At 50.2% G+C, this 10,674-nt stretch overlaps 2 protein-coding genes across 3 annotated transcripts; both read right to left on the reverse strand.

Moving 5' to 3' along the window:
• Nucleotides 1–307: 307 nt before the first annotated feature.
• CDK3 (cyclin dependent kinase 3) lies at nt 308–5,379 on the reverse strand. Its single transcript, XM_052688237.1, has 7 exons — nt 4,997–5,379; nt 4,304–4,381; nt 3,856–3,976; nt 3,156–3,326; nt 2,684–2,785; nt 1,691–1,894; nt 308–1,229 (listed from the first exon to the last, which is right to left on the reverse strand). The coding sequence occupies exons 1-7, from the start codon at nt 5,122–5,124 to the stop codon at nt 1,104–1,106; spliced, it is 930 nt and encodes a 309-aa protein (XP_052544197.1). The 5' UTR covers nt 5,125–5,379; the 3' UTR covers nt 308–1,103.
• A 1,370-nt stretch (nt 5,380–6,749) lies between these two features.
• Nucleotides 6,750–10,651, reverse strand: TEN1 (TEN1 subunit of CST complex). 2 transcript variants are annotated; one of them, XM_052688239.1, is made up of 4 exons: nt 10,612–10,651; nt 9,273–9,380; nt 9,001–9,158; nt 6,750–7,654 (listed from the first exon to the last, which is right to left on the reverse strand). In XM_052688239.1, the coding sequence occupies exons 2-4, from the start codon at nt 9,356–9,358 to the stop codon at nt 7,518–7,520; spliced, it is 381 nt and encodes a 126-aa protein (XP_052544199.1). In that variant the 5' UTR covers nt 9,359–9,380; nt 10,612–10,651; the 3' UTR covers nt 6,750–7,517. The 2 variants fall into 2 exon arrangements, with proteins under 2 accessions (XP_052544199.1, XP_052544198.1); XM_052688238.1 differs by lacking the exon at nt 10,612–10,651 and having other exon boundaries at nt 9,273–10,559.
• Nucleotides 10,652–10,674: the final 23 nt, after the last annotated feature.

A 10,674-nucleotide genomic window follows, 5' to 3' on the forward strand; every position in this document is an offset into this window, starting at 1 on the left:
AGAGGGAGGTGAGCAACAGCTCCCAGGGTGTTGCTGTTGGGGGGGGCTGCTACAGTAGGGATGACAAAGGTCTTTTTGATGTTGGGAGTGAAGCAGAGCCACCTGCTGCCTTTCCTCAGGGGGAGAGAAGGAGCAAAAGAAAGGGTAAAAGTGCTTGGTTCAGGCAGGCAGGTCATTCGCCCTTTGTGCCATGACAGAATTGAGAGCTCTGCTCCTGCCAAGGACTTGGGCTGCAAAGAATAAAGGAAGAGTGCAGGAGCAGCTTGCCCTGCCTCACTAGCTCAATACCAAGCAATACACACAGATGTTTCTGAACAAATGGCAAGCCTTTATTTTTTTCTACAGTGAAAAAACCCCACAAGGCCACAAATGCCAAAGCCACACTAGAAGTTAATGGTAACTCTCCAAACACCTGAACAGCAAAAGCATTTCCAAGACAATAAAGCAAAGGAGTCAGCATTACACCTGGGCTGATGATGGAAAGCTGGTGCTTCAGATGTCAGTTTCCAATATATGCAGCAAGTGCTTTATTCTAGCTGGATCTTCTGGCTTCTCACAGCTAAGGCATAAATTAAGATACTTTACAGTGCTCCTCAGCTTTCAGAACAGCAGATTGTCACCTCTGTTAATCAGCTCAACTTCAACATATCCAACACTGACAAATCTGGTTTTTGCTAACAGTGAACGGTAAGCAGAGCAGCACTGTCCTACTCACAGCAGAGCTCCAGCACACCCTGGTGTCAGGAACTGCATCATCAAACCTGCAGTGAGATCTGGGGGTGCTCCAGTGCTGGAGAGAGAGAAATCTTTGTGTGTAAGTCACCTTAGCTTGCTGGCTAATGCAAGGACAAGCATCTGAAACACGCTCCCTTTTTTACATGTCACTGTTTTATGCTGACAGTAACCTCACCTTTGCACATGGCAAACATGAAAACAGCTCTATCGGACGTAACTTAAGCAAACCTTCCCCCAGCAACAGGCTGAGAGACTCTAAATGGACTTCTCAGGAAAAGTAAGGCCCGGGGACAGGACTAGCCTCTTGCTAAGTGCACTGAAGCAGATCTGCACTGCTCTCCAGAGGTATATGGAGAGAGCTGTGTATCTCATTTGCAGTGTTTCTGCTGCACGTGTTGCTCCTCAGTGCTCTGGGGGCTTTTCCATAAGAAGTATTGGTGACTGAGAGCTGCCTTGGCTGAGATGCGTTTGCTGGGGTCGTACAGGAGCAATTGCTGCCAAGAGAAAACAAACATCAGGTTTAGGATTTTACAAGCCAGATGATCAATTGCACCTGCATGTGGCTGGGCCCAGATGCACTTCTCTGGGCTTCAGGAATAAAACCCCCAGCTGAAGCAGAGCCCTAGGGGAACTTACACTGACAGCCAGGATTCAGCTCTACACATTAGGAAGGTTGCATAGATTGCAAGTGGTTTTTGGTTTTTTTTTCTTCCAGTGATTCAATCAGTATGTTAAATAAAAACACAATTGCATGTACTTGAAAACGCTCTGAATTTTGTGCCCCGAATACTGTGTATGCAAATACAAAGTTCCTCAAACAAATACACCTTTCAATGAGTTGATGTTTCTGCAATGGACAATATGAACGTTACAGCCAATTCAGCTGATGTGTTTCAAGGTAGATCAGCCCCAGCTATATTCTTGTCCACAGGCCTTGCGCTGAGCCCACACTCACCGCCAGCAGGTCTCTGCCGTGTTGATCTAAGCTGGGAACAACTTCCTTCATCTCCTTCTTTGCCCACTGGGGAAAGTCACCCTTGTAGTCAGGCAGCTGTGACACCCCAGGCCAGGTTGCTTCGGTGGGAGTGCCCAGGGTGCGAAAGATCCGGAAGAGCTGATCGATCTCTGAGTCCCCTTGAAACAGGGCCTTCCTGGTCACCTGCAGCAAAAAATACATACATAAAATAAATTTAAAAAAAAAAAAAAAGCAGCCGGGACCCAGCTTTCCATCAGCTCTGTGCCCTATTTCTCCCTGCAAACAAACCTTTGTTCCAGCAGATGCAAAAAAACTGCTCAAGTCGAGGCAGTTCTGTCAGGCAACAGCTGGAAGACTGAAGGGTGTATGCTTGTCCCCTGCTCCTCCCATGGACCAGGACTCCCCTGAGGCTGTCCCACTTTCAATCGGTCCTTTAACCCTCTTTGTCTCAAGTTTCCTACCACCCTCTCTTGAAGACCAGTTGCTTGCTTAGGTTCTGCTCAGCAGCTCAGGGGCTTTGGGAGCTGGGGGAAGTGCTGTCTTGCTGCAGGGATATTGAGCTCTTTGAACTAGACTGTAGTTCTGTAGGAGACCCAAACAGAGCAATGCTCTGACCTGTTCTGAAATGCTAGTTCTCTGCAACCTGCTGGGAGACATCGGCAAGAGTCTGCTCCTCCCGGCATCAAAATGCTGCGGCGGTAGGACTGAAGTACGACGCTGTCACGTACCGACACTGCAGCCAGACTACAGAGGCCGCTTTACCTTCCGGCACTTCCCTCCTGGCAGCAGATCTCTTTCTGACAGCACGAGGATCAGCTCACCCTCAGGGTGGAGTTTCCATAACACACCCCAGGACGGGGTGGGACCACAGATCAGTATCACAGATACTCTGCATCCTGCCCCTCCTTCTCCACTTCCCCTTGCAGCTGGGCTCTCCCCCCTCGTTTAAAGACACATTAAAACCCACGCTACCATTTCGGCAAAGATGCAGCCGATGCTCCACATGTCCACAGCTGTTGAATAGTATTTGCATCCCAGGAGTATTTCAGGAGCTCGATACCACAAAGTCACCACCTGGTAAGGAACCAACAACAAGCCCTGTCTAGTTTTCCTGAGTGAAACTAGAGGCATGGAATCCTTTTTTTTCTCTGTTGTAACAGTGACTGTACAAATCAGAGTGTGCTATGACCATGTTTAATTATTGACAGCATGTCTGGGATTAAAGGTCATTTTTTAATGAGGCACTGGAATAAATATACCCTATGAAAAGAAAGCAAGAAACCAGTTTACAGGCAGGCTGGGGTGGAAGGGGTCAGCACAATTTGTGGGGACACGAGGTGACCCTTAACTGCAGGTCAGCTATGGATATGTCACTGTGGTGCTGTCATGCATCCACTATAGTTTGTGTACCTCACTCTCAGGTGGCAGGGAGTCTTAACAGTACCTCATGAGTGTATGTGCGCAGGGGAACTCCAAAAGCTCTTGCCAGCCCAAAATCAGCCAGTTTGATTGCTCCTGCTTCATTAATGAGCAAGTTCTGTGGCTTCAAGTCCCTGTGGATGACTCTGTGGGAGTGGCAAAAGCTCACACCCTGCAGCAGCTGGAAAAGGTAATTCTAAGGAAAGAAGAGATTTTAGGCAGCACAGCAATTAAACCACTTCAAAGATCTGATTACATGAACCAGCACATTTTAGTTCACTTATAGACTTTAATGAGGAATATGACTTTGCAATTATGCAACACCAGGCTTGCAGGCCACTACCCAGAGATCCACACAAACTGCTCCTGCTGTATGGAGATAGAGACACTCCAGTCCAAGCAGCAGCAGTCACAAATCCACTATCCACTAGTCTAGAAAAACAATTAGCAGTAGATCCCTCTATTGTCCTATTAACAGTCTGTTCAGAAATGAGACGGGTGAGAGAGCCTGGAAACAGCTGGGAAACAAATGCACTGAGCAATTGCACCAGGAGGCTTTCCCAGCTGAAAAGTTTTAGATTAGAAAGGCTGACTGACTGCAGCTGAGGATGAGTCTCTCCCCAGTGCAGCCTGGCTAAGAGCAGCTCAGTGCTGGCTCTGACCAGCAGAAGGCAGCAAGGACTCACTCTATTGCAGACCTATTAGCTCTCCTTCCAGCACTGTACCTTGGCCAAGCTTAAAGGAAACTCTCCAGTTTGGGTAGAGTCTATGTATTTTTTCAGGTCCTGACTGAGATACTCAAATATGAGATACAGCTTCTTCTGGCTGTGCACAACATCCAGGAGCCTGCAAGAGAAGTTCAAGCACCCCCTTCAATGCCTTTGCATGGGAATTGGTGCTACACAGGGATGTCACAGCACCTGGGATGACGTTCAGGCCTTTGCCAACTTCCAAGCATCCCTCATTTCTCCTTAGGTGTCTCTGCTTTGAAAGCCCTCTAAGGCAGAGCAGAAGGTCAGGTATGCAGTACAGGAGGACTTGTATCAGCCTGATTTTGTTTGTTTCCATTTTACTTTTGCTTTTTTTTGTACGGGCTGTGAAAGATTGATCTGGAGCCAACTGTGGTGATGAGCAGGATGTGGAGCTGGTGGGGAGGATTCACGTGGCTCTTACCTGACTATGTTGGGATGCTTCAGTTCCTTCAGCAGCGAGATCTCTCGGATGGCAGTGCTGGGGACGCCCTCTGTCTCCCTATGGCAGAAGTGGGCTGTAGAGCACCCCATGTCATAGCCAGACCGTACAGCCTGGCATTATCCCACCTCCCTTTTTCCTGTCACTGTGCCCCATTCTGGGCCTAGGGGAGGGTCTCACACTTGGTACCACAGGCTTGGGTTGGACATGGGGGGACGCAGAGCCATGGGGAAGGTGAGAGAGGCAGTGATGGGGGGGGGAAGGGGCAGTGCCACCACTATAGGCATCAGTCTGCACCCACACTCCTCAGTCTGGACAGCCCAGAAGAGTAGATTAACCTTGTACACATTCAGTCCCCATTCCGAAGGGGCTGAAGTCGGTACAGGGCCTCGCCAGGCCCCAGTGCTGCACTCCTGAGGGAGAGTTGGCACCCCAAAATGGCGGCACCCCAAAATGGCGCCATCCCAAAATGGCGGCTTCCTCCCCTGCCCTGAGCTGCGGTTGTGGGGCTGTGCTCTCATCACTCTCATTAGCCGCTAGACACACTTTTTCCCCCTCGTGTCAGGCTTTTTAGAGCCTCTGAAGCCATTCTGCACCCTGTGCTCGGGGCCCTTGCAGCACAGCAGGCTGAGCTAGGCTGTGGTGTCCCCAAGGGGAGGACATGGCCCCACTCACGCGTCCAAGCGGATCTTCTTGAGGGCCACCAGCTGCCCCGTGCGCTTGTTGCGAGCCTTGTACACCACACCATAGGTGCCCTCCCCGATCTTCTCCACCTTCTGGAACACCTGCTGGAAGGCCTGCATGGCCTCAGCCTTGTGGCTGCTGACACGGAAGGAGGAAAAGAACAAAAGGAGAAAAGGTGCAGGAGCGCAGCACAGCGTCTGCTTGATCACCGCACCACTCCTCCGAGCCAGAGCTCAGCTGTGGGTGAGGGCTGTTGGATTACAGAGCAGCTGTGTAGACCCAAAGAGCCCCACAGTGACAACCTGGGGCCGGCAGCTTGTTCTGTTGCAGCGGATACAGCGGAAATGGAATAGAATGCACCCAAAGAGCTGCTCGGGGATTGTGGGAAAGGTTACACAGGGCCAATGCTTGGTTCTGTTTGTGCCTGGTGTGAAGGGGATGTGGTGTGTAATTTGTCTTGCACAACTGTCCCGTGAGCCTCCCCACTAAGGGCTGTGCTGCTTGGTCAGCCCTTTGGAAGATGTCCTTGGTGGGGGAATTAATAATTGACTCGCTAGCTGGCAGGTTAAAGGCTTATTACACGTGGTGGCACAACAAAAGGTGGAGCTACAGAGACCTGGGTCTTGGGCTGGGCGCAGGACATGGCAGCCCACTGAATGCATGGTTCCATGGCACTTCTGTGTGATCTAAATAGTCTGTTTTAGTGCATCCTAAGCCACCAGCTCAAACTGTTTTAAAATGAATCCTGATGTTGCTGGCACAGAAGAATCAAAAGTAGGTGGCAGATCCATAACTGTGGATCTGTATGTCCAAGGCTTCTGCGTGAGTTCTCCACTGGGTTGGAAAGGTTGAGTTTGTTTGGATCTTCATCTGAAAGCACTGCCAAATTTGCTCTACCTTTTTTTTTCCCCCTTTTTTTTCCCCCTTCCTGTAGAACTTACAGGAACGCCGTAGCTTGGATACTCACAATTATCTGGTAAACATGGCCATTTGGCTAAAATTTAAGCCCAGGGGGAAAGGCAGGAGAATAAACAGATGAGATATAAATATAAACACGTCACAACATGTGAACAGTTGACTTATAAAACCAGGACAAAATCTTGCTTCTCGAGATAATGGTTTTGGACTTGGGCTGAACAGCTAACGTGTGCAGAGATAGGGCTTCCAGAGCTTGGTAACTGCATGAGCATACACAAGTCTCAACTATGATCAAAGATTATCACAAATACTGTAATTACTGAGCAACCTCAGGATTGTGAATCAAGCCTATGGCAATGTCTGGTGCCGTTTTGCTCTGTTTCTGTTCACTGGATGGCTTCAGTCCATGTTTTCCAAACGTTTCAGCAGAGAATCTGAGCAAAAAAACAGAAAAGGCTGCAGGTGGCTGAGTTACAGAGAACCGCAGACAAACCTCACCCCAGATCTCTCAATTTCTGTTGCACAAAGAAGTCTGTCACGCTCTAATTTTATTCTCATCTCACATTAGCCATTTTGTCATGTTATTGACAGTTTAATCCTGCTGGGCCTGGCACCGTGTTCTTAAGCCAGGCTGGCTCTGATGTAATTTCATCTCCTCTTCTTGCAACTTTATCGAAGCCAAGCAGTTCCTTACACACCCAGACCTTAGGAGGAGAAGGAAAAAGGCAGTTTGCTGTGTCTTCTTACATCACCCACAGTGTTTCTGCAGGGCCTAATGCACATGCCTTAGCAAGAAAGGTTTTTAATCAATAAAAGGCAAACCACATTCTCTTTCTGTCTTTATTTAGGAAAATATCAGTCAAAACCTTTAGATGCTTCCAAAAATAATGATTTAAGGTCTCCTAAACTTAGATGTGTCAAGGAAGAAAGTCAAGTGACGGTTGTCAGGGCAGTGCAAATATTTAATTTAGAGCAAAAGTCAACCATGCATCTTGGATGCAGGCTCCTGACCCTTCTAAGAGGCAGTCCCAGTGAAGTAGAGGCTCCTTGCTCTCTTTGTTCCTTTGCTGTTCAGTCCAGACCTGAGTGTTTTTCCACGAATGCTCCTGTGTGGCAGCCGAGTCACCACAACCCAACGCATGCACTCGTGAACCCGTAGCCATGCAGGGCTAACAGACTTTGCACTGCTGCCCTTTACCTCTCATTTGCAGCATGTTGGCAGCACATGCGGATGTGTGCAGATGTTTAACTAGAGGTTCAGAGACTTTGCCTTTTACTGACCTCTCCAAGCCCTGCATTACAAAAGAACTGCTGTTAACTCAAGCACCCTTTTTCCTTAACCACTCTCTTAAACAACAAATTTGCTTCCCAGTCATTTTCCATGGTGACAACTGGCACAAACTGGCAGCTCCACATTTACGTACTGGTTCAATCTTCATGTACTTTCCTATTTAGTGACTTCTCTCTTTGCCATGACAAAAAGCAGCAATGTTTCAAACCCACCTTCTAAATACACTTTCCAAATGTTTTCTACAGATGGCAGCTGCCAGACGGCCTTGGTGGGGACCAGCACAGGCTGGGGTCAGAGCTGCTGTCAGGACGTGCCAGATTCCATCTGCTGCTGCCTCTCCTGGAAGTACTTTCTCTGCTCCTGGATGGCTTGTTCCAGCAGAGGCATGTTCATCCCTTCCACACAGGTCAATATGCGGGCTTTTATCACAGGATTCTCACCTGGAAATATAGAGGAAGCTTCTGTAGGAAGAGAAAGAGAAGTAGAAGCTCTGCGGCACACAGAAAGCTCCCTTTCTGGCAATGTACACTTCCAGGTGGCCAAATAACCATAGGCTGAGACCTTGCAGGACGCTGCTCTGCTGCACGCCTCCACAAGCAGCAGGTTAATTCATGATGTGCTTCCTTCCTTCTGCCTTGTCAGCTGCCAAATGCCAATGATTGCCACTGAGCTCCCTTTGCCAGGTGAAGGCAGAGCCCAGGATACCAAACAGCATCCATCCACTCCACGGCTGCAACTGAGCAGCTTTGGCTTTTCCTATATGAAAAGCATCAGGGTTGCGTTTAAGCCAACCTCTGCAGGCAAGAAGAGGGGACAACAGAGCTGGGCATAAAAGAGGCTCAACGCTGCCTGTTGAGCCAGGTTCAATGAACCAGCGGTTCATTGATGGACTCAGGTGCTGCGCTAGGGGCCAAGCCTCGTGAACACAATCAGCCTTGTGCACACAGCCTCTCAGCCTCCTGCCCTTTCATGCCTACAAAATGAGGTCAACTTGCTCCTAGGCAGTGACAACCAAAATAACATGCCTTCCTAAAGGAGCTTTGCAGCAGAGGCTTAGCAGGTGACTCACCAGATGCCACATGCACTGTGGCTTTCCACCCATTGCTGAGGGTTTAAAGGGCACAAATGTGAGTGTTTGTTATCAGGTATGGCCAGGACAACATTTGGGATTTGCTTCATAGCCCCACAGCCCAACTGAAATCCCATGCAAAGCTGGAATAACACTCAGGGCACCCCAGGAAGGCCAGCAGGATAACAACAGAGTGACAACAGGGTGACAAAGCCTGCCCATTTTCCACACGCCCCATCTCTGAGGGCAGGGTGTAATTAAAGCCTTTCAAGGATGGCAAAGACCAACCCAGCCAGCTCCCAACACGGTATTGCTGCAGTCAGCCACACTCGGAGCGAAGGCAATTGACCGTTGGTTTCATGAGCTGTGCTGCTCAGGCACTTCTGGCTTCTGAAGAAATCTGTGCCAGAGCACCGGGTTTTCATCAAGATAAGGGCACTGGTTCCTCAAGCAGAGGGCAGTCCAGCAGTGTTGTGCATTTTCCAGCACTTTGCAGGGGGGCTCATTTGATAAGAGCTGTAGCCATGGTATGGAGATGGATGCTGGAGCAGGGGTAGCAAAACAGCTTCCAGGGCTCCAAAGGTTCATCAGACTCTCAGCATCAAGTGCCTGAACCCACTGGACAGGAATGGAGACTGTGCAGCAGCATTTCTGGTTAAAGCCAACCTTCCTTTACTCATTATCTAGTGTATCCAGCCAAACAGAGACAGCATTTACCTTCCCTGCGTTCAGCCTCTCCCAGGACCATGTAGAGAGATCCCAGCTGGGCTTCAAACGGTTCCACCAGTGTGGTGTCGATGTGGACGTGGTGCTGGGCTGAGCCATGCTGAGTGCTGACAGTGGCTTCGGATCGGGCCAGGTCATAGCAGCTTAGCCTGGGAGCAATGGATTTGGGAGGTGCACAGCTGAGATTGCAAACAAAGCCAGGGTACAGGGGGGCCAGTGGGGGAGCAACCCGGCCTGCAAGGAGCCCACGATACCCTCCTCACCTGCCAAATGTCCTCAGTGCTTCCCCTTCTGGAATGGAGCTGTTGATTTCCCATGGGAAGTAGTACACCCCAGCGCTTGGCAGCATCTCACGCAACCAACCACTGGCTCTGCAAAAGCAGATCTGAGCTCCTGCTACCCAGTTCTTGAACCAGAACTGGGTAACAGCATCCCAAAAGTCCTCCTGTGCCCAGGTCCTCCAAGCAGAGGGCTGCAGGAGCTCACACTGAGCCCTGAGCATCCTCCACAGCACGCAGAGTGAGCTGGAACAGGATGCAAAGCAACTTCAGCATGGCTTTAGCTTTGCCCAGCCAAAGCTGCGGCCAGGTACATGACTGTGCCCTGCAACAGTTCCTTTTGGCATTGCATTCTCTCCTTTCTAGGGCCTTGGTTTCAGCATGCCATGCATTTATTTAATGCACTGCTTAATGCATGCACAACATCAAGTACAGCATACTGCACGCACACTTAGTGCACTCTCATGCACTATTTAGTGCCTGCCCGGTCCCAAATACAATATGCTACATGGAGATTTAACCAATTATTCAACAAAGCAATTATGAAATGCCTGCCTGCACGTGCAGCATGTTATGTGCACTCAATGTTGCTATTTAATGCACAACTGAATGCATCCTTAGCCCCAGGTTGCAGCAGTTATGTGCACATCCAATGTGCTATTTAATGCACAGCCAGCCTGTTGCATACAGATTTAATGCACCATGTAAAGCAAGCTTAGCCTCAAACACCAAGAGTTCAATGCATGCTTAATTCACAAGGAAGCCAAATCCCAGATGCAGCACACTGTGTGCATTTAATGCAATTTGGGGTGGGCACGGCCACGGGTGCAGCATGCTGTGTGTGATTCCATGCAAGCCCAGCCGAGATGCACCATGCTGTATGCACATGTACAGATCGTAATGTGCACACAACGTGCACTGCACACACAGCTGCAAAACTGCATGCATAGTTTAATGCACTCCTAGCATGCATGTTGCATGTGCATTAAGAGCACGATGCAATGCACGCCCAGCTCCTCATAGCATGCAGCACATCTATTCAAAGCACCATGCAATGCACGCCCAGCCCCAGATGCAACACGCTGTTTGCACACCGAGCACACACGCGCCGCACACCCAGCTGCAGCCGCACGCGTTTTATGCAGCCGCACGCGCTCCCAGCTGCAGCACGCCGGGCGCGCGACTGAAAGCGGCGTGCAACGCTCGCCTGGCTGCACGAGCGCTCAGAGCGCGGCCGGCCGCCTCCCGGCCGCACGCACGGCTCGAAGCGCGGCGCAGCGCACGCGGCACAGCACGCAATGCAGCCCCGCGCGCCCACACTCACCGCGCGGCCGCTCCCGCCCCGCCCCGCCCAGCCCTGGAAAGGGGGCGTGGCCACGTCGCGGGC

The sequence above is a fragment of the Tympanuchus pallidicinctus genome, unplaced genomic scaffold, assembly GCF_026119805.1.
Source record: "Tympanuchus pallidicinctus isolate F22 unplaced genomic scaffold, pur_lepc_1.0 scaffold23, whole genome shotgun sequence".
In the NCBI taxonomy this organism is placed as follows: Eukaryota; Metazoa; Chordata; class Aves; order Galliformes; family Phasianidae; genus Tympanuchus; species Tympanuchus pallidicinctus.